The sequence below is a fragment of the Bos mutus genome, chromosome 22, assembly GCF_027580195.1.
Source record: "Bos mutus isolate GX-2022 chromosome 22, NWIPB_WYAK_1.1, whole genome shotgun sequence".
NCBI lineage: Eukaryota > Metazoa > Chordata > Mammalia > Artiodactyla > Bovidae > Bos > Bos mutus.
Window position 1 is genome coordinate 59,139,803 of NC_091638.1, and position 21,697 is coordinate 59,161,499.

The window sequence follows — 21,697 nt, forward strand, 5'->3', positions numbered from 1 at the left end:
GCGCAGCGGCTGCCGGCCGAGGTCACAGCACTGCTGGCTGGTCTCTCCGGCTGCGGGAGTGGGTACGTGCTCCCGCGAGGACGTCCAGGATCGGGCATACCGGGGGCCGGGCCCCCACGGTCATCCTGGGAGCACAGGGGCGCCCCTCTATGCAGTGATGGGCCTGGGACGTGGGAGGCTGACCTGATTCATATCCAGGCTGGGTCCCTTCCCTGCTGTTTCACGCTCGGTCCCCGGATCCATTGGTCGAGCCGATGGCCCTGGGCAAGTGTCAGGGAGAAATGAGCTGAGCGAGGGCACACTTCCTGGTGGCTTAATTCCCCCTGATCCTCACTCCAGTGACCACGGGTCCCCGGACCTGCCCCACAGCTCGAGTGTGACCCCCCCCACGTGTCAGACCCTTTCCTAACCCACTGCTCTCAACACTTAAGCCCGCCCCCCACCCCGGTCAAGTCACCTGACTTCTGAGCCTTAGGCTTCCTCTCTCTAAGATGGGACACTAACACTTGCCTGGCAGAGGATTTGTGAGGATTCACCATTGAGGGTATAAAATGCCCCCATGGGGCCTGATCCTGGCAGGCACTCCATGGGAGTTCGGTGGGGGGGCAGCGCTGACTCTTTTATTATAAAGTTCTGCCGATTTTCTTGGGTCACTGTATCACCAACCCGTTAAGTCAACAAGCATATGAAGCACATATGATATGCCAGGCAAATTTGAGGGCCCCTGGCAAACAGCACTAACCAAGGTAGCTTCCCCCAACACTCCCCGCCCAGGAGCCTCTGTTCTCCTGAGTGGTGACAAGCGTGAGGACGAGGACGGGGCAGGACATGCTAGGAGGGCCACTGAGAAGGTGCTGTTTGAGCAGAGATCTGAAGGAAATGAGGGGAAAGCCTTTCGGGCAGAGGGAACAGCTGGTGCAAAGGCCCTGGGGCACATGGGAGGGGCCTGGAGGAGGCTGCTGTGGTTGGAGCAGAAAGAGCGAAGGTGAGTGGGAAGGAGCTCAGGGAGGTAACGGGCAGACTGGGGGAGGCCTCTGGCTTTTGCTCTGATGACATGGGGAACCGGGGAAGGGTGTGGGCAGGGGGTGCCATGGCCCCACCTAGCTTTCAGGGGAGACAGACTCGGTAATAACGCATTCCCGCCACCTGCAGGCTGGAACAGACTTTGGAAAGCAGCCCCCCCTGTGCCAGTACTCTCCTTCACTGCAGGTGCGATGACCAGACGGCCAAGAAGCTCATGACTTACTGCAGCCACTTGGGCGGTGCCAACCATGCCCACGCCCTGGGGGAGCTGGAGACCTGTGTTGCCATGCTGGTGGAGCAGCTGGGGTCCCGGGGCTGTGGTGCAAAGACTCTGAGGACGCCTGAGGAGGAGGTCAGCAGAGCCCCAGAGGCTGGGAGCCAGACCAGTGGCTAGTCTCTTACGGGTGGAAGGACTGTGAGCTATCTCAGCCAAGTCCTGTGCCCCCTTCACAGATGGGTAAACCAAGGCTCTGAGAGGAAATGATTTAGATCTAATGAAAAATATTTTGGCTGCACATTAAAGGATCCATCTCAGATCAGCTCAAGGGAAAAAACCAGGAATTTATTACCAGATGGAACTGGGAGCATGGTTTCAAAAGAACAGCTAAGATGAGCTTCAGGCACCGCTGGATCCAGGGACTCAGATTCTATTACCCCCATCCGTCTGCTCCGTTCTTTTCGTGGGTGCTGGCCTCACCTCCCCCTGCTATAGAGGGACTTTCTCCGTGTGGTAGGGTGAGGGAGAGCAGGGCCCCAGGCAGCTCTAGGCTCTCATCAGCCTACTTAAAACCCCCAGAGGAACAATAAGAGCCCCGTACAGTAAATCTCAGGGAAGAACGCCAATGGTCGGCCTCAGTCATGTGCCCATACCTGGACCAGTCCTCTGTGGTAGGTGGGCAGGGCCCCGTGATTGGCAGCTCCATCAAAGCCAGATGAAATGGAAGAGAGACACCTCCCCCAAGGAGAACTGGCTGCGGAGGGGAGGAGGGTGGGGAGCTCAGTTCCTGAGACCCTCAGGCTGCGCTCCCAAGTCCACAGGCCCTGCACTCTGTCTACTGCCCAAGGACGCCACACCTTCAGCTGCTTCTCTTTCCCTCCATCGCTGTCAGGAGCAGGGGCTGCCTCATTCCCCCCATCCCTGCTTTAGAAGGCAGGTGTCCACGTGGCATTCTGAAACTCGCCACCCTCTCCCCCTGGTATTCTGCAGGGAGCAGCAGCGTCCATGCCGCCTGGCCAGGGCTGGACTGGTGACCGAGGCCGGGCCAGTCGGGCCCCTCTCCTGGGGTTCCTGTCTCAAGGGAGGTGGGGAATGGCTGGAGAGTGTTCTCAGCTGCAGCCCCCAGACAGGAGTCTCCAGCTGCTTCTCCTGCCTCATCCTCCATGCCCCCAGCCCTCAACATCCTCCAGCCATCGACCCATTCTGGGGACAAGCCACTAGCCTGGCAGTGAATTCCTCCTCAGCTCAAGCTGGCCAGACTAGCTTGCTGCTTGCAACCAAAACAATTTAGAAAGGACAAGCAGATGAATGGAGAAGAGAAGGAAGGATGGAGTCCTTCCGCCAAAAAGGAAGCATGTATGTTCTTACATCAGCCTGGCTGGCTGAGAGGCCTTGGGCCAGGCGTGCAGCTTCTTTGGGCCTCCATGCCCTCCCTGGGGAGACAGGGCGGTTCTGTCTGTAGGCCCAGGGGCCAGAGGAGATGACCCCTGTGGGAGGGCCAGGGCAGGCTGTGGACCCTGCCTGGGGGTGGTGCTGTGTGCATGGGGCCGAGGGTGGCAGGGCGGCTGCTGAGCCCCTGGTGTCCCCCAGGCAGAGCTGCAGCGGAAGGTGGGTGAGAACGAGAGGCTGCGGCAGGAGCTGCAGATGGTGGAGACGGAGAGGGTGCGGCTGTCCCTGCTGGAGGAGAAGCTGGAGGACGTGCTGGGGCTCCTGCAGAGGCTCCGCGACCTGGTGGGCTCATGGGAGCTGGTATCCCCGGGGCAGGGCTGGGCGGGGCCCGCAGGGGTGGAGCCCACCCGCGTCAGGCACTGACTCTGAGCTCTCCCCCCATAGGCAGGCATCGCCTCTACTTCCAGACATAGAAAGAGCTCGGGGAAAGTAAACAAAGAGAAGGGAGGTTCTCTAATTCATTTTATGAAGCTAATATAACTTTGATCGCAAAACCAGAGGACAACCCACATAAGAAAAAATTATAAGCTAATGTCACACTTAAATATGGATGCAGAAATGGTAAACAGCATATTAGCAAACCAAACCCGGAAGTGTTTAAAGGAACACAAGGTGATTAGTTGGGTTTATCCCAGGAATTCAAAGATGGTTCAAGATCAAACATCGATTAACACAGACCAGCACACTGAAGGTTAAAAGGAGAAAAACCATGTACTCATCTCAAGAGATGAAAAGTCAGTAACAGTCTCCTTTTATTATAAAAAAACCTCTTGGCAAATTAAGAACAGTGCATATCATCCTTAAACAGATAAAGTCTCAGCCGACTACCTCTCACAAACCTCACACTTACTGGTGAAATGTTAGAAGGAATCCTTCTAAAAATCGGAATCCAGATAAGCATGCCTGTCATCTCTGCTTGTTCCACGTATGGATTCTAGCCAATGCAATAAGACAAGAAAAGGAAGGGGTACAAAGACCAGAAAGGATGAAACAAAGCGATCAATAATTGTGTATCGCGTTTATCTATATAGAGTACCCAACAGAATCTGAAGGCAAAGTATTGTGACTCTTTGACAAGGTGCTCAAGTTAAAAACTCAAAACCCAGAAGTCCATATTCCTAAATGGCATCAGCAAAGCATTTAAAAAGTTCTCTTAAGAGACACAAACTCAGTCAGGATGGCACAGCCACTATGAGATGGATGTGGGATTTGAACCCAGGTCTGCAGGGTTGGAAGTGGGCCCTTGCCTACACATCAGGCTGCCCAGGACACAGGGCACTGAGGCCCAGCCTGATGGGGCTCAGTCTGGGAGGGTGCTGAGTGGCAGCCCAGGACCGTGGGCACAGCTCTGGGCTGGGAAGCCTGGGGCAACACCAGTTCCTCCACCTCCCAGCTGGTGGCTTCAGGCAGAGTTCTCATTTTCTCAGCACTGCTTTTTCACTGGTTAAAATGAGAATAAAACAAGCTGTTGCAAGGATTAAAGGAGCTAACACATCAAAATGCTCTTCTTCACAGTCATTTCCCAAGTGCCTCTTGGGCGCAGGGACAATGGTCTGTCAGTACATGATCTTGGATTAAATGGGTCCTGCACCCTGCTTCAGTACCCACCAAGAGTCTGAGCAGTGCAGTCATCACAGGGATGGGGGCCAGGAAAGGACCATGGACTGAGGTTGGCGGGGGGGGCTCAGGGAATGGACTGTACCTTCCCCCAGGGAGCCACACAGAAGCCTGTAGGGGCCACAAAGTCCCACCCATTGCTTGAAGATTTAGCAACCATGGCCACTCCAGCCCTGTCTCATTTCTTTTTTTAAGAACATATCGAAAAAAGCCCTGGGGAAGATTTTGCTGAGCACGCTGGATGCTTGCAGGGACCCCGCACACGGTAGGTGAGCCCCACTCCCTGACCCATCTTCCAAGGCCTGGGCAGCATCCTGACCCAGCTCCTCTGTCCTGAGTGTCTTGCCTGCAAGATGCTGCCTCATTCCTGCCCAGCCCACTTACAAAGGGTACAGTCAGGAGACTTCCCTGTAGCTCAAACAATAAAGAATCTGCCTGTGAGGCAGGAGATCAGGGTTCAGTCCCTGGGTTGGGAAGTTCCTCTGGAGAAGGGAATGGCAATCCACTCCAGAATTCTTGCCTGGAGAATTCTATGAACAGAGAAGCCTGGCGGACTACAGTCCGTGGGGTCGCCAAGAGTCAGACACGACTGAGCGACTCACACACAGTCCTGCCCAGCCCACCTGCAAAGGCTACAGTCAGGAACAGGCTTCAGGGAGTTGAAGGGAGTTCAGGGAGTTCAGCTATTTGAGAAGAACAGGGAGTGGACACTTCAGGGAAAAGGCCAAATAAAAGCCAGTGTGGCCAGACTCCGAGGAAGCCAGGCAGCTCCCTACTGCCGATTTAGCCCCGGGCTTGCTGTGGAGGAAAGACTATTATCACACCCATTCCACAGATGGGGAGACTGAGGCACCAAGGGGCCAAGGGTCAGCCGCCTTAGACCTCAGGCCGCTCCCTTAAGCACCAGGCCACGTGGCCCCGTTGTTCAAAGTTCAGGGCAGCACAATTTCATCAGGGCCAGCTTGTGCCCGGTGAAATCAGGAGGGGAGGCTTACTGGTGATGAGCCTGTGCTCACTGGCCTCACCGGGCACTGCTGGGCAGGGCTCGGGTGCATCCAGTGCCCCGACTGGCCCGGGCATCAAGGAGGAGTTCAGAAACTGGGCAGTAGAAGCTGCCTTCCCCGGGGTCCTCAGAGGGAGAGGGTGGCCAGGCTGGGGAGGGCCTGGGGGGAGGGCAGGCAGGCCTGCAGGCCACGGGGAACAGGATGACCCGGCTGCTGCCCACTCTCTCTCCAGACGGGCCATCTGGCCCCTTGGCTGTGCTGGAAGCCCTGCGCCGAGCTTTGGCTGGCTGTGAGCTCCTGCGTAGAGAGCCCTCGGCCCCTGCCTCCACAGCCCCGGCCCTTACCCACTCCTTCCCCATCTCCGGCTGAGGTTGTTGGCCCAGCCTGTGGGCAGCCTGGCCACCATTAGACCAGCCTCCGGGACCAGCCTGGCCACCATCACATCCTCAGAACCCTGGGGTCACCAGCTCCTTCTGACACCGGTTCAAGCGCAGAGCCTGGCAGCCACGCCTTCCCTGGGCTCCTCATTCCTGGCCTACATTCCTGCTGCCAGCATGCACGCTGCCAACGGTTGCTGGATCAGCCTGTACCCGCTGCCAGCCCCCTGCCCTTGGAGTCGAGGTGCCTGCTTTTCTGCCCGGTTCAGTCCAGAATCCCTTCCCTGGGCTCCCAGGATCTCTTCCCTTCCCAGCGGTGTCCTCTTCGTCCACATGGCGTGACTGCTCCAGGGACCTCGTGCCCGCACTCCACTCAGGACACTACCCATGCCCTGGAAGTGCTGAAGGCTGGACATGGGGCTGGGGGAACTCCCAGGGAGGAGACAGTGATCACAGCAGGCTTCCTGGTGGAGGTGACCTTGAACTAGCTCTAGAAGAGTGGTTAGATTTAGATGGGAAGAGACGGGGGAAGGGCATTTAATGCAAGGGAACAGGGAGCGCCCAAGTGTGCTGCCGTAAAGCGCCCCATGAGTACAGACCCCAGAGCCCCTCTTTCCTGAGCCCCAAGTAAGTACTGAGCCCCGCGGGTCACAGACAGGAGCAAGACAAGCTGCCCAGTCCCATCAACCTTAGACCCTCGTAGGGGAGAAAGACACACTGGTGAGCACTGCCGTGCTACACTGCGGCAGACGAGGGTTCTGAGAGTCCAGACGAGGGGGGCAGTCCGAGCCTAGGAGGACGGAGCCCTGCAGAGGGCAGGGCGAGGGCAGGCGCCCAGCGGGGATGGGGCCCTGATGACTCGTCTCCCAGGCAACGGGCGCCTTGGGGGGGTTCTGACCTGCCTCCCGGAGGTAAGGGGGAGGGTAGCAGACGGGAGGATGCAGGACTTGGGAGCAAGGGGTCACCTGGGGGACACAGAAGAGGGGCCACGGGGAAAGGAGGACCAGGGGCCAGCAGGCAGTCCCGGGCAGGGCCACAGGGAGGGCTGGAGGGTGACCCCCAGCCACGCGTGGGGCCGCAGGAGTCCACATGTGTAGTAAGATCCATGGAAGTGGGCGTGCCTCTCCAAAAACTCAGCTTTACTGTGTGTTAACGAAAAATAAAAGCGGCAGGGCCTTCCCTGGTGGTCCAGTGGTTAAGAATCCGCTTTCCAATGCAGGGGATGTGGGTTCCATCCCTGGCTGGGGAACTAGATCCCACATGCCACAGTTAAGCCCACGAGCCGCAAACCAGTGAGTTCATAAACCACAGCCAAAGAGCCCACGTGATGCGATGAAGACCCTGCGTGCTGCCACTAAGACCCAAGGCAAGCAGAGAAATACATATTTAAAAAATAATAATAGTGATAATAAACAGGACCAGAAAACACATTCCTGAAGCACCCCCGTCCCTGCTCTGGCTCCCTGGAATCAGCGGACAGCAGGCGGGCAGGACTCCTGTAGACTCCAACCACACTAAGGCTCACCCTCAGGAGCGTCCTAATAAAAATCTTCTCTCACCTCTGCCTGACAAGCAAAGGTGCATCGTCACTCGTACGGCCCTCATCTCATTGGAGGCAAGTTTATGAGACGGCCTAGCATGCAGAGGTGCCCAGAGAGGCTGAGGGACTACCTGGCACCTCACAGCAATCAGCACCCACGCCTGGGCTGAGCCTGCTTCCTGGGCTGAGCCTTCTTCCTGAGCCCATGTTGCACACGCTTCCTACCTCGGCCAGCTGTCTCTGATTAGGGACCCCAGGGCTTGGGGTCTGATCAGTTACAGCACGGGCTAAGCCCCCTTGATAAACGAGCTCCCACAACACTCTGGGCCAAACAAGACAGAACTTTCTCTCCCATAGCGGTTCAGAGGGGAGTGGACGACACAGCAGCTCTGCTCCACGTGGCCACCCAGGGGCCCAGGTTCCTTCCGCTGTGTTGCTCTGTCGTCCCCTAGGGCGTCGTCCCTGGCAGAACCTAATCACCAGCATCGCATCGGCCCTCCGGCCCCCAGGAAGGAGGAGACAGGGAGGGGAGGCTCAGGCTCTCCGGCTCACACGTCCTCTAAGCTCATCCCACTGGCCATACCTGGCTGCAAGGGATGCTGGGAGATGTCTCCTGTAGCTGGGCAACCACGGGACCAGATAATGCTAACATTATTAAAAGAAAAAAGGTGGCCAACTGGACCGGGGGCTAGCCACACACCCCAGGCTGCTCACAGTAGTCCGCTTGGCACAGCAGAGGGGCCGAGCGGGCACGTACGGGCACCCCTGCAGTGCACACCGTGGCCGGAGGAGAGCACACAGCCCTCCTCCTACGAAAGGCCACGTCGCCAAGGTCGGCTGACAACCGACCTACAAGACAGCAAAAAGAGCTAATTAGGCAAATGAGGTGCCAGAGGAGCACATTCACAACAAAGGAACGGGATGAAATCCCAGGTCGGACTTCCCCGATGGCCCAGGGGTGAGAATCTGCCTTCCAGTGCAGGGTCAGAACCGGGTTGGGCAACTGAGCCCGTGAGACACAGCTAGAGAAGCCCACGTGTGCCGCCACAGAGACCCAGCACAATCAGAACAAAACGAACGAAAAACACAACGAGCCACTCCGGATTTCCCTACCAAGAGAAGGTATAGCCCCAGGAGAGCCAAGCGAAGCGGAAACAGGCCATCTACCCGAGAAAGAGCTCAAGGTGGTGATCATAAAGAGGATCAAAGGACTCAGGAGAAGAAGCGATAAACAGAGTGAGAGTTAGTTAGAAAATGTAAAAGAACCCCCAAGCAGAGATGAAAAATGTAGTAACTGCATATTTAAAAAAGACACCAGAAGGAATCAACAGCAGAATAAATGATGCAAAGAGGTGGGTCAGTGAACGGGCAGACAGAAGTGGAAATCCCTGAAGCTGAAGAGAAAAAAGAGAAACAGGACAGTTCCAGAGATCTCTGTGATAGCATCAAGTGTACTCACGTAGCATTATAGGGGTCCTAGCAGAAAAGATGGCACCCCACTCCAGTACTCTTGCCTGGAAAATCCCACGGGAGGAGGAGCCTGGTAGGCTGCAGTCCACGGGGTCGCGAAGAGTCAGACACGACTAAGCGACTTCACTTTCACTTTTCACTTCCATGCATTGGAGAAGGAAATGCCACCCCACTCCAGTGTTCTTGCCTGGAGAGTCCCAGGGACAGGGGAGCCTGGTGGGCTGCCGTCTATGGGGTCGCACAGAGTCGGACACGACTGAAGTGACTTAGCAGCAGCAGAAAAGAAAGAAAAGGGACAGAGAATTTATTTGAAGACATTGTAGCTGAAAACTCCCGTAACCTGGGCAAGCAAGGGGACACTCAGGTGCTGGAAGCACAGAGAATCCAAGGGGAGCAGCCCCCAGAAGGACCAAGACACACGTAAGTAAAATGGCAAAAACCAAAGATGAAGAGCAAGTGAGGGACGTCCCTGGTGGCCCAGCGGTTCGCACTGCAGGGGGCGTGGGTTTGACCCTGGGGTGGAGAACTGGGACCCCTCACGCCACATGATGAGACAAAACACACACACACACGCACACACACGCACGCACAGCAAAAAGCTACATACAACGGCTGGCTTCTCAGCAGAACCTGCAGGCCAGAAGGGAGGGGCTCAATATATTTAAATGATGAAAGGGAAAAACCTACACCCACCCAAGAATACTTTCCCTGGCAAGACTCACTCAGATATGATGGAGAGATCGAAAGCTTTACAGCACCACCAAACCAGCTTTATAAGAGATGTTCCAGAGACTTCTCTAAGCAAAAAAAAAAAGAGGCTACAACCAGAAACACGAAATTTATGAAAGGAAAACACTCACTGGAGAAGCAAGTACCCACTAACGGGAGCAAGGCAACCCCAGACAAAGCTAGTCGGCAGACTGAAAGACAAAAGGAGCAAAATCGACACCCGCAATAAGCAGTCAAGGGATACACAAAAGATGTCAGACGTGCTGTCAAAAACACCACAGTCGTTACGAGGGAAGGGGAGTAAAAATGCAGGGAAGTTAAAATGTGTTTGAAATTAAGAGACGGCAACATGGCTTCCTCGGTGGCTCAGGGGTAAAGAATCTGCCTGCCAATGCAGGAGACCCGGATTCGATCCCTGGCCCGGGAAAATTCTGCACACAGCAGAGCCACTAAGCCTGAGCGCCACAGCTACTGAGCCAGTGCTCCAGAGTCTGAGGCGCTGAACCCACGTGCCCGACGGCCTGTGCTCCACGAGAGAGGTCACCGCAGCAAGAAGCCGGCTGCCCCGGGCCAGGGCGTCTTGCATCAGTCCGTGGCTGGTGGCAGGGGAATCCATCAGCTAGGGCAGCCTAACAGCTAGAGAGCTGCCCCCATCCTCCACAGAAAAAGCCCCCAGGGGCCAAAAGCAACAGAGACCCAGCAGGGCCAAAAGCAAATAATTTTTTTAAAAAAGACCAGCAACGTCGTCACACATATATAGATTGCTGTACATAAACCTCAAGGTGGGGAACTTCCCTGGGGATCCAGAGGCTAAGGCTCCAGGCTCCCAATGCAGGGGGCCCGGGTTTGAGCCCTGCTCGGGGAACTGGATCCCACATGCCCCAACTAAGACCTGGCACAGCCAAATAAATACTCTTTTTTAAAAAAAGGAAGAAGCAGGAAAGTGCAGTTTCAAGGAAAGCCTCACCAAAAGCAGAGCCTCCCTGATATCTGGGCCTGACATTCAAGCCACGATCCCGACCCAGAAGTTTCTCCTCCCTTGAGGCTCCTGGGAGCTCTAGTAACCAATTAATCCCTTCCCAATGCTTCTCAATAAGGCTGTAGAATTTCTTGGCGGAGGCAGCTATTTGAATCTGAAAATTTCCTGGTAAAATGCACACAGTCTTCAACACTCTCCCTTTGAGATATAAAGCCAGCTCCCTTTGCTCCGAGTGTGAGCTACACTAAGCCACTCGGGTCTAACAGAGAACAGAGGTGTTGATGGTGTGACCCTGGACACGAGCCGTGAGAGGCCTGGGCCGCTGCCTTCCTCCCTGAGCCAGGAGGACATCCAGGCGCCCTAGGAGAAAGGCCATGTGGCGACGTGCCCCGGTCAACAGCCAGCAAGAAACCAGGGCCTCCAGCCGTCAGCCCGCTCACACCTCAGAGGCAGGACCCGCAGCCCGGGTCAGGTCTTCAGGCCGGGATCTGACTGCAGTATCCGGAACCGGACCCGCCCAGCAAAGCCACTCCCAAGATCCTGACCCCCCAGGGACTGAGAGAATACATGAACACACTACTGCTTAAGCTGTGAGCTTGGGGAACGCTGTTTTGTGCAACAGCTAACAAAAACACTTCTAGTGAGAAGCCATGCTGCCCCATTCACAGGGTGATTCGGGAGTGTTCTGGAGGGTGTTTAGGTGTATGAGTAACCGTCCGAGGCCTGACAATGATAACCAGCAGGCTGGAAGGACGACAAGGGCCCCCGGGGCACTCAGCAGACTGCAGGCTCACTCCAGGGCACCAACACGCTTGGGGAAGGAGCAGGCCTGACAGAGTCCCCTGCCACCAGCCACTGGCTGACACAAGACGCCCAGCCGAGGGCAGCCTGGGGGCCTGCGGCCGGAGGGGCAGGCCGCCAGGACTCAGGGAGGTGACAGTGCGCAGCCAAGGCCCTGAGTGCCGGTGGGGCCACTGTCCACGGGACTTCACTGAGAGGACAGTGAAAGGTACCACCATTGAGAACTTCAGGACAGCGGCCAGAGAGCAGCAGCCCCCAAGCACAGGGCGGCTCGGAGCGGGCCCTGGGCAGCTGCCCTGGCAGCCGGCCCTGAAGTTGGCCTGGGTGGGCAGAGGCAGGAAGGGGCTGGACAGCCCAGTTCAGTTGCTAAGTGTGTCTGACTCTTTGCGACCCCATGGACTGCAGCACGCCAGGCTTCCCTATCCATCACCAATTCCCGAAGCTCACTCAAACTCATGTCCATCGAGTCGGTGATGCCACCCAACCATCTCATCCTCTGTCGTCCCCTTCTCCTCCCACCTTCAGTCTTTCCCAGCATCAGGATCTTTTCCAGTGAGTCAACTCTTCACATCAGGTGGTCAAAGTATTGGAGTTTCAGCTTCAACATCAGTCCTTCCAATGAACACCCAGGACTGATCTTTAGGATGGACTGGTTGGATCTCCTTGCAGTCCAGGGGACTCTCAAGAGTCTTCTCCAACACCACAGTTCAAAAGCATCAATTCGTCGGTGCTCAGCCTTCTTCACAGTCCAACTCTCACATCCATACATGACTACTGGAAAAACCATAGCTTTGACTTCAGGAAAAATAGGAGGAAGGGATATTTATAAACAGCCTCCACGCCCACCACTCTCCTTTTGCCTTTTTCTAGCAAAGCTTCTTTGGGATTCTTCAAATGGTCTGTGACTCCTTAAAAAAAAAGTTTTGAAGGACATTGTGAGTAACGCCCTCTCTCACCTCCTGGCAACAAAAACCAGTGTGTTGACCTGAAAATGCCCCCACCCACGCACCCGCCCAGACCAAGGAAACAGCGCGTATTTCACTCTCTGGGCAGCAGATGGCGACGCTGAAGTGTGGAGCCAAGGCGAGTCCAAAGCCTCCAAGCAGCTTGGGCTGCGGGGTGCTGCCTCGCCCCAGCCCCTCCTTGGGGATGCGCGGGGTCTCCTCACCACCTGTACTCAAAGCGGCTCTACCGTTTCCTTGGAATCAGCTCCCTTTTAAAAGTCTGCGTCAAGGACTTTGAAAAGGAAATGCCTGTTCTAAGTTAGAGGAGGCGGCAGCCCTACCTGCCCTGCAGAGACGGTTCCGACCAGGTGTGTCTGCTGAGCCGGAGGGGAGCGCCCTCGGTCCACGCCGGCCACGCTCCAGCCCCACTCTTCATTCTCCCCATTTTACAGACCAGCAAACTGAGGCAGAGCGGGGCTGAGACTACCCCCGCCCCGGGCCGCAGAGCCGGCACGAAGCTCGCCGGACGCGGAAGCCCTGCGTGGCCCCGCGACACACCCGCATTGGTAGAGGTGCGTGCGCCCCGCCGCGCCCCCAGCGCGATGCTTAGACGCCGCGGGGGAGCAAGTCTGGAGCCGGCTCCGGGAAGGCGAAGGGCGCGGGGATTCACCCGCTGAAGCCAGAGACGCGGAGGAGAGAACTGGGATTGGAGACAAGACTTCGCTCCAGGCTTCTTCAGGCGTAGTTAGCATCTTCGGAGGACGGGGTTTGGGGGCCTCTGATGTCAAAGGCCACTGAGCGGACCTTCAGGCAAGCCCTGTTGGAGGGTCTAAGGTCCCAACCAGCCTTAGCCGACTCCAGTTCAGTGGCTCAGTCGTGTCCGACTCTCTGCGACCCCATGGAATGCAGCGCGCCAGGCCTCCCTGTTCATCACCAACTCCCCGAGTTTACCCAAACTCATGTCCATGGAGTCCCTGACTCCAGGTTCCTGCCAAACAACTCGGGGGACCCCTGTTACGGTTTCTGGCGGCCTGAGGACGCGCCAGGGTTCCAGCGAATCCGTGGGCACAGGTTACAGGTGCAATGGGCTTAGGTGAAGATTGCCCTGGGACTCTAGGAGGGCTTCTGGGGTGGGGTACACAGGCTAAAAGTGAGAGCGGAGAAGCTGGGGGTCACAGCGTCTTGATCTCTGGAGAGGAGAAGGAAAGCTGCTCCAGGGGATAATGCAGGGTCCTGGCCTCAAGATAAAGGGCTTCCTCCGCAGCCTGCCTTACGAAGCAGTGAAAACATAAAGGCTCTCCCACCAGGTTTGAAGCCACCTAACAGCCCTGCTCGTTTCAGCCGCGCCTGCTCTGTGAACAGTGCCCAGGACACTTACCCTGGGGGGTGAGGGGGCAGACGCACGGCAGACCACGGTGCCTCGGTCTGCTGGCAGTGGGAGTCGTTCCAGGAGGGCTTCCTGGAAGAGGCCCTGCCCTGGGATGGAGGGCACAGGAGGAGAGAGGCGTGCGGCGGGCAGAGGGGCTGAGGCCGACCTGCCGGTGGCCACAAGCTGGTGATGGCGTGCTGCAGAGGGGGACCTGGTTTTAACCTGAAGACTCGAGGAGGCGGTCAGACCTTTGTCGCCAGAGGCAGAAGTGGGCGCCTGGGAGACGGCGGTCCAGAGAGAAGCGGACTGACTGGAGCGGGAGGAGAGGTGGTCTGCAAACCTTACAGACGCTTCTTGCACCTGCGCCGTGCAGGCGCAGCTGTGTCTTAACAGCATTAAAGCATGGAGTCCCTGCCCTTCAGAAGTTCCTGTCTGCCTGAAAGGAGACATTTCATCAGTTCAGTTCAGTTCAGTTCAGTCGCTCAGTCGTGTCCAACGCTTTGCGACCCCATGGACTGCAGCACACCAGGCCTCCCTGTCCATCAACTCCTGGAGTTTACCCAAACTCATCTCCATGGAGTCATTGATGCCATCCAGCCATCTCATCATCTGTTGTCCCCTTCTCCTCGCACCTTCAGTCTTTCCCAGCATCAGGGTCTTTTCCAATGAGTCAGCTCTTCGCATCAGATGGCCAAAGGTGGAATTCCAGCTTCAACATCAGTCCATCCAGTGAATATTCAGAACTGAATTCCTTTAGGATGGACTGGTTGGATCTCCTTGCAGTCCAAGGGACTCTCAAGAGTCTTCTCCAACACCACAGTTCAAAAGCATCCATTCTTCAGCGCTCAGCTTTCTTTATAGTCCAACTCTCACATCCATCCATGACTACTGGAAAAACCATAGCTTTGACTAGACAGACCTTTGTTGGCACAGTAATGTCTCTGCTTTTTAATATGTTGTCTAAGTTGCAGACAAAACGTGAACATGATTTGAGGTCCCGCAGGGTGTGTCCTGGTGGAAGAGGCAGGAAGAGCGCAGCACGTGTAGGCAGTTGTGGGCGGGGCGGGCTTTCCAGAAGGGCTGCTTTTAGGCATCTGCCATCTATGGGGAGGGTCGGGAGAAGGGGGCAGGGGGCAGGAGCCGTGACCGTGAACCCGTGAAAGGGGCTGGGTTCAGAGCTCAGGTTTTCTTCTCTGCTGTCACGAAGCCCTATGAAGGTGGGGGCGACAGCAATTTGCGGCACCTCGGGCCCCTGGGCACCTGGCTCTTGCAGGGTCAGCTGTTGGTGAACCCAGCACAGGCCCAGCCCTGAGGTCGCAGTGGGTTCCCCAGGTCGGGCTTCGGGCTGGTGCGGGCCACCCTAGGAATTCCTCCAGGAGCAGGAACCCCTTGTGCAGTAGCAGGGCCGGTGCATGCACACACACATACACACACACACACCCCCTCACACACATGCACACACATGCACTCACGCACACACACTCACACACACACTCACATGCACACGCACGCACTCACACTCACACACACGCACATGCACACATAAACACACAACACACTCACATAAACACACATGCACACACGTGCGCACACATGCATTCATACATGCATGCACACACACTCACATACACGCGTGCACACACGCATGCACTCACACACATGTACTCACACACACACACGGGGATTTTACAGGACAAAGCGGGCATGAGCACGTTCACAGATGGAAGGAGCCCGAGAGGGGCCTCTGTGGGCACAGGCGGGGGACCTGGCAGGGAGCCTGACGGGTCAGGGAGCAGAAGGCCCCTGTCTCCCCCCAGGAAAAGCCTGTGGTCAGCCGGGCCGGCCACCCAGGCAGCTCTGGAAGAGGGAGCCCCCTCAGGAAGCCCAGGGGCGCCCCCGCCCAGAGCCCACAGAGGCCTGTTGTGGGGAGATACGGGTGGCCGGGGGCCCTTCACGTCTGGGATCCCCGAATGAAAGACGAGGGCCCCGTCCAGCCCTGTGTGGGTGAGACTACACTCAGGAAGGAAAGGAAAGGCGGTCTTGATGGCTATTGGGGTTGAGGACCACGTTTATCATCTTCCTGCTCATCGCAGAGTCCGGTTTTTCCACAACAAAAACGATTTATTTCTGTCATTTTTTAAGCCATCCGTGTTGAGATAAGAAGGAAACCTCAGAGGCACGAGAGGAGAAAGCGTGGGCCTGACCAGGGGGGTCAGGTCAGGACGCACACCCGCCCCCCCCACGCCCCCCGCATGGGAGGGACGCTCCTGTGGGTCTGGGGGCGGTGGGGTCAAGTGCGCCCGCCTTTGCCCTTGACCTCTGCCCGCGGCCTTGGTGCCACGTCACCTGCTTTGAGAACAGGATCGGCTGCAGGGGGTGTGGCTCCCTGCCTCCTGGCCGGGTGACTCCTGCTTGCAGTCCAGTGGCCCCTCGGCTGGCAGCCTGGCTGCTCTGGGCCTCAGTGTTCCTTTCGAGCCCCAACTATCTGAGTTTGAGAGGGTTTAGAATGGCACCCCCCGACCGGGGGCTACAGACCCGATTCTCAGCTTCGCCGTGGCTGACGCTGACCATGACCATGGGCATGGCCAGAGGTGCCCCTCCCAGCAGCCCCCCTCTGGGCGTCTCTCCTGCATCCCTCTGGTTGCCAGAACCCCTTCCACCCGTTCCCAAGCATTTCTGTACCCAAGGGGTTACGCCTCTGCTCCCCACCGCCACGGGTATGTGTTTTCCCATCTCTGCAAATCCTGTACTAACTTGATATTTCATACTGCTGACATTTGTATAACACGATAAAGCGTGTGTTAGTCACCCCGTCATGTTTGACTCTTTGTGACCCCATGGACTGTAGCTCACCAGGATCCTCTGTCCATGGAATTCTCCAGGCAAGAACACCAGAGTGGCTTGCCATGCCTTTCTCCAACATAATAAAAGGCATATATTATTATTTTGATTTTATAATTGTAATATTTCAGCTTGATTTTAATTCATACTTTATAATGTTAAAAATAAAATTGAATTAAAGATATGTGTTTCTTTTTCTTTTTTTGAATATAAATTTATTTATTTTAATTGGAGGCTAATTACATGTTTCTTTTAAAGAGAACTTTATACCACTAACATAGATGGGAAGCTGCAGTCACTCCCCTGAGTCAAATGTCCTATAGAAATAGATATACTGCACACACAACTAAGGTCTTTGCTTTTAGCTCGAGGCTGATGCAGCTCTTTGTTAAAAAGAAGGATCAGAAAGCATTAAGGTGGCTCAGTGGTAAAGAATCTGCCAGCCAATGTAGGAGATGGACAGAGGAGCCTGGCGGGCTATAATCCTTGAGGTTGCAAAGAGTCAGACACGCCCGAATGACTAAGCATGCTTGCAAAATCTTGAAAGATGTGAAAATGCAAGGCAGCCTCCCCCAGGAAGCCTTCCCAACCTTCCTGGTCCTCCTGCGCTCGGGACTGAGGCTCGTGGAGGGCCTGCAGTCCAGTGTGGGTACTAGTGTGCTTGCTGTGCTCAGTCGCTCAGTCGTGTCCAACTCTGCGACCCCGTGGACTGTAGCCCACCAGGCTCCTCTGCCCGTGGGGATTCTCCAGGCAAGAACACTGGAGTGGGCTGCCATGCTCTCCTCCAGGGGATCTTCCCAACACAGGGATCAAATCCAGGTCTCCCACATTGCAGGCGGATTCTTTACCAGCTGAGCCACCAGGGAAGCCCCGGGATACACTGCACCCTCCGATAAACGGGTTGACCTGCGGTTCTGTGCACAAGTTCCTGGAACCCCGAGGGCCGCTGCCTCTGCAGAGAGGCCCTCCAGGGGCTGCACACAGGGATAAGCCAGGCTATTTTCACCATTTCCTTCCTCCCACTGAGGCAGGGGTCACCGTCAGCTGCTTCACACAGCGTGGCCAGCCACCGTGGCTTCGGCCAAGACAGTTCAGACCACAGAAGGGGCACCCTGAAGGCAGGCCAGTCAGGTAAGTGGCCCTCATCACCCAGCACCACCTCCCACTGTGTGGGCCCCTCCTGGGGTTCGGGGGCTCCGGGTCCAGGCCTGGCAGAGAGAGGCGGCCTGTGGCGAGTCCAACCTCTGCCCCTCCTGGCGGGTGGGGCGGGAGCAGGCAGAGGCACGGGCAGGCATTCCCTCTGAGATACCGGGTGCTTGGTTGAGTCAAGACTCATTGGTTTATTAAACAGACATTCCTTGGAAGCCTGCCACAGGCCAGCCCTGGTGGGAGCCCACCTTCGGAAGGGGAGGTAGCCTCCACCAAGTCCTGGAGGGGCAGTGAGCCGGGCAGAGGACTGGGGTTTCTAAGAACCGAGTGCAAGCCTGGTGTCTGACAGTGCTGGGCAGCCCTGGAGAAGGCAGTCTCCCTCTCTGGGCCTCTTTCCCAACTGCAAGCCTGAGTCTCGATCTAGGGCTTTCCAGATGGAGCCTGGTCTGGGTCCCCTTCCCCATCCTACCCCCCAACCAAACAACCTCAGCCAGCTGCTCTGCATACCAAGGACCCCGAGAAAGTTCACTCTGCTGGGAACCAGGCAGAGGGGTTTGAATTCATGGGCCAAGGGGTGGTCGGTGGTGTGCACGCCATCTGCCAGACCCAAGCTTAGGTGTGCAGGGTGTTGGGGAGAGACCCTGACCTGGCCTGCTGTCATTCAGCTGGCACCTGCTGCCCCCGGCCCTGAGCAGGGGCTGGTGTCTCTGGCAGGGGGCAGGCGGGCCCACCCCTCCCAGGAAGGGACTGAGTCCACTCCTCGCCCCCCTCGCAGTAGCCACCTTCACCCTCCAGCCTCCTGAGCATCTGGGGAGAGCCAGCCGGGCTGCGTCCAGGGAGCTTCTCGGCCACGTCCCCACCACCCATTTCACGGAGGAGAAAGCGGAGGCTTCAGAGGAGGTGAGCGGTCCCCTGTCCAGTCGGGCCGGGGCGGGGGCAGGCCGCGGGGACCTCACTGCCACTGTCCCCGCAGCCCTCCCGCCCGATGCCCGCGTGGGTGGCGCTGCTGTTGTTCTGGGCGGCCGCCGAGGCCTCCGAGGACTGCCCGGCCGCGTGCGCCTGCCGTGCGCTGGACACCATGGGGCTGCAGGTGGACTGCCGCGGCCGCGGGCTCGAGGTGCTCCCCGCCCTGCCGGCCCCCACGCGCGAGCTCCTGCTGACCAACAACAGCCTGCAGAGCGTGCCCCCCGGCGCCTTCGACCACCTGCCGCAGCTGCAGGCCCTGGATCTGGCGCACAACCCGTGGCGCTGCGACTGCGGCCTCGTCTACCTGCGCCTCTGGCTGGAGGACCGCGCGCCCGAGCAGCTGCTGCGCCTGCGCTGCGCCGGCCCCGCCCACGCCGCGGACCGCACGCCCGCCCAGCTCAGCGGCTCGGAGCTGGGCGGCTGCGGCTGGACCCTGCGCGAGTCCTGGGCTGGCCCAGGGTCCTGGTGGGACGCGGCGCTGGTCGTCGTGGCCGCGCTGGGCCTGGCTCTCCTGGTGAGCCTGCTGTGCACCATCCCGGTGCCCCGGGCCAGCCCCCGGTAGCTCAGAAGAAACTCGCCGCCCAGCCAGCCCTTATGCAGGCTCGGAGGTGCTTCCCTCTTAGCATCCCAGAAACCCGCATCTCTGTGTTCAGACGCTGATCCGGGCTTCCCTATCCCCCAAGTTCCTAGTAAAATGGCTGGGTCCACCTCCACCTCCCGCCCTCCAAACTACCCCCAACCCCACCGTCTCTGGACACCCCAGGGCCCTTTCCCTGGTCCCAGCCCGGTCCCCATGCCCTCCTGGCTGCTGGCACCCATGCCCCACACTGGCCACGTCACAGCCCACAGCCTGGGATGGATGCTTGAAGCACGTGTCCCCCGTCTGAGGAAACCAGGGCTCTGATGAGGGTGCGTCGTCCAAGGTCATGAACCAGCCCAGGCAGACGTGGGGTCGGAGTGGAGGCCGGTGTGGCCCCCAGTGTCTGTCTCAGAGGGGACCCAGGGCAGGCAGGGGCAGTGTGGCTGGGCAGCCATGCCCTCTGGCCAGCAGGGGCCTCGTGTGGGCTCGGAGGCCCGCTGGGGGGCTCTGGGCGTGTGACTGCTGTGGCCATCTCCAAGCTTCAAGCAAGACAACCAGTCTGGGTGCGGATGGCGCGTTAGAGAAATGTTTACTGGTTTAGGAATGTGTACACTCTGGCTCTGCTAAGTCTCCATAAAGGCAACTTGTTCCCATGTTTTAAAAAATAGATTTGCTATAAAGATTCTTATATTCATAAATAGGCAATGAGAAAAATTTCCAAATGCAACAGCATCCTTGGGCTCAGGCCCTCCCCAGCCCCCAGTCCCATGCAGGCTCAGGGGTCCCTGAGGCCCCAGCCCCGCCGCCTTTCCCGGAGAAGTAACTGAATTCAATATGAATTAGGAGCTTCCTCCAGCTCCGAGCCAGCTGGGGCCTGTGTCCTTGGGGTCAATCCCGCCCTGCTTCTGGGACAGGGACCCACCGCTCTGGCTCGTGGGTCCCTGGCCTGCCTGCCCTCCTCCTGTGAATACAAACCCCACCGTCCCCAGGTCCTCCTTGAGCCCAGACCGCAGACCGCCTCTTCTGGGGGGGTGGCTGGCAGCTGGGACACTTGCCAGCCCTCTGCCCCACTTCCTCTCCTGCAGCCCCTAGGGTGGGGGGGGGGGACAGGACCCCACCTGCTCCTTTATAAACAAAGGAAGAGATTGCAGTTGGGAAGAGGCGGTCTGTGTCTTCTCACACACTTCTCCATTAACTCTCACCAGAGTCCAGGGCCGTCTGACAGAGGCCCAGGGCCCAGAGGTGGTGAGGGCCCCGCCTGGCGGGCACCCCCGAGCAGGCCCGCAATGGCACACCCAGGCTGCGCCCAGAGCACCGGCCTGGGCGTCTGAGACTGAGGACCGGGAAACTCGCAGGAACTCTTTCTCACCATGGGCTGTGAATGACACGGACTCGAGGGGGGGGTGGGAGAGTGGGGAGGGCAGCAAGGGGTCTGAGGACAGAGGCTGCTCCCGGGTCAGAGCCGTGTGCGGGTGGACACCATCAGGGTGGACCACGTCCCAGGGCGACGGGGGCCGGAAGGTGTTGGGAGGGGGAGGGACCTTTCATAGTGCCCTCTGACATCAGCTGGGGGGGGGGCGTCCGCCTGCAGCATGGAAGCTCAGGCTGACGAGCTCAGGGAGGAGTCCGGGGAGGGGGTGGGGCCGCTCTGGGCGGAGGGGGCAGCAGGGACATGGCAGTGGGGTGGGGAGAGAAAGTGGGGAGCCCAAGGTGACCCTGAGTTCCAGGCTGCAGGGGGCATGGCCTGCGGTGGCAGAGGAGCCCCCGGCGCCGGACAGCTATCCCCCTGGACGGTCCCCGCAGCCCAGACCTGAGGCCTGCAAGGCAGCTGGGCCCGGGCTCAGTACCTGTGCTCCCTGGAACTGGGGTGCCCCGCCTGTCCCCGGAGCAGAGCAGCTGCCCTCCGCAGGGCAGCCTTCTCTATCCACTGGGCCTGGACTGAACACCGGGCTCCACCCGAACATGGGCCTCGAGCAGAGGGGTCCTGGGGTTGGAGGACCTCTGCCCTTGGCCCGAGAGGCCCTTCTGAGACCTCAGCGCAGGCACTTTCTCCTGTGCAGGCCGAGGGGCTAGGCCCTCCTCCCATCAGCAGGACAGAGGAGGGAAGTGGGCAGCCTTCTTGCTCCCAGTTCCCAGCCCACCTGGCCGACAGTGGGCTGACCCCCTAGGGCAGACCCCTGCCCAGCAGCTCCCGGCCCGACTGGGCCAGTATCCTTTCCTCCGGGACCAGAGCCGGCAGCCTGACTGCCGAGAGGACACTTGGCAGGTGGGAGAGGGGAGGGGCTGAATGGGGAGAGGCTGGGGGTCACCAGGGGAGACCACTCACCTCCCCCAGCCCAGGGGACAGTGCTCCTTCCAAGGGTCCCAGGGACCCGGGTCCCTGCTGTAGCTCTGACCTCAGCCCCAGCTGAAGACCACAAGGGCGGTGGGCCCAGACCCTGGACAGCCAGGCCCGTACCCTTTGTCTAAGCTAGACTGGCAGGGGTGGGGGGTGCTGGCGCTCTGACTGTGGCAGCAAGCATCTCTGCACGGAGGGTGAGACGGGGTGCCCTCCACTCGTCCCTGAAATGTCCATCCCCCCATCTCATGTCCGCTCCTCCCAACCTGCTGAGAGCCAGGGCTAAAGGAGTCACTGCTTTGGC

At 58.2% G+C, this 21,697-nt stretch overlaps 2 protein-coding genes across 5 annotated transcripts in view; both read left to right on the forward strand.

Annotated features, from left to right (window-relative positions):
* EFCC1 (EF-hand and coiled-coil domain containing 1) overlaps nucleotides 1-7,520 on the forward strand; it is a 31,518-nt gene extending 23,998 nt beyond the window's left edge. Inside the window, exons 4-8 of one of the 4 annotated variants that reach the window (XR_011461933.1) lie at nucleotides 1-62; nucleotides 1,153-1,375; nucleotides 2,835-2,971; nucleotides 4,502-4,571; nucleotides 5,543-5,613. The exon at nucleotides 1-62 is cut by the window's left edge and continues 95 nt beyond it. Coding sequence is in view for 3 of the 4 variants with exons in the window: in XM_070359572.1 (XP_070215673.1) it covers nucleotides 1-62; nucleotides 1,153-1,375; nucleotides 2,831-2,971; nucleotides 4,502-4,571; nucleotides 5,543-5,679 (633 nt within the window). In the remaining variant the exon portion in view is untranslated. Of the gene's footprint in view, nucleotides 63-1,152; nucleotides 1,376-2,830; nucleotides 2,972-4,501; nucleotides 4,572-5,542 lie in introns of all 4 variants that reach the window. The other 3 variants (XM_070359572.1, XM_070359571.1, XM_070359573.1) reach the window with 3 other exon arrangements.
* Nucleotides 7,521-17,452: 9,932 nt separating this feature from the next.
* On the forward strand, nucleotides 17,453-19,569 carry GP9 (glycoprotein IX platelet). The gene has a single exon (XM_070360529.1). It carries the CDS (start codon nucleotides 18,495-18,497, stop codon nucleotides 19,035-19,037), a length of 543 nt encoding a protein of 180 aa, XP_070216630.1. The 5' UTR covers nucleotides 17,453-18,494; the 3' UTR covers nucleotides 19,038-19,569.
* Nucleotides 19,570-21,697: the final 2,128 nt, after the last annotated feature.

What these genes read in the sequence shown, in the direction of transcription:
- GP9 (XM_070360529.1), top strand. Translation starts at nt 18,495, where the DNA reads ATGCCCGCGTGGGTGGCGCTGCTGTTGTTCTGGGCGGCCGCCGAGGCC.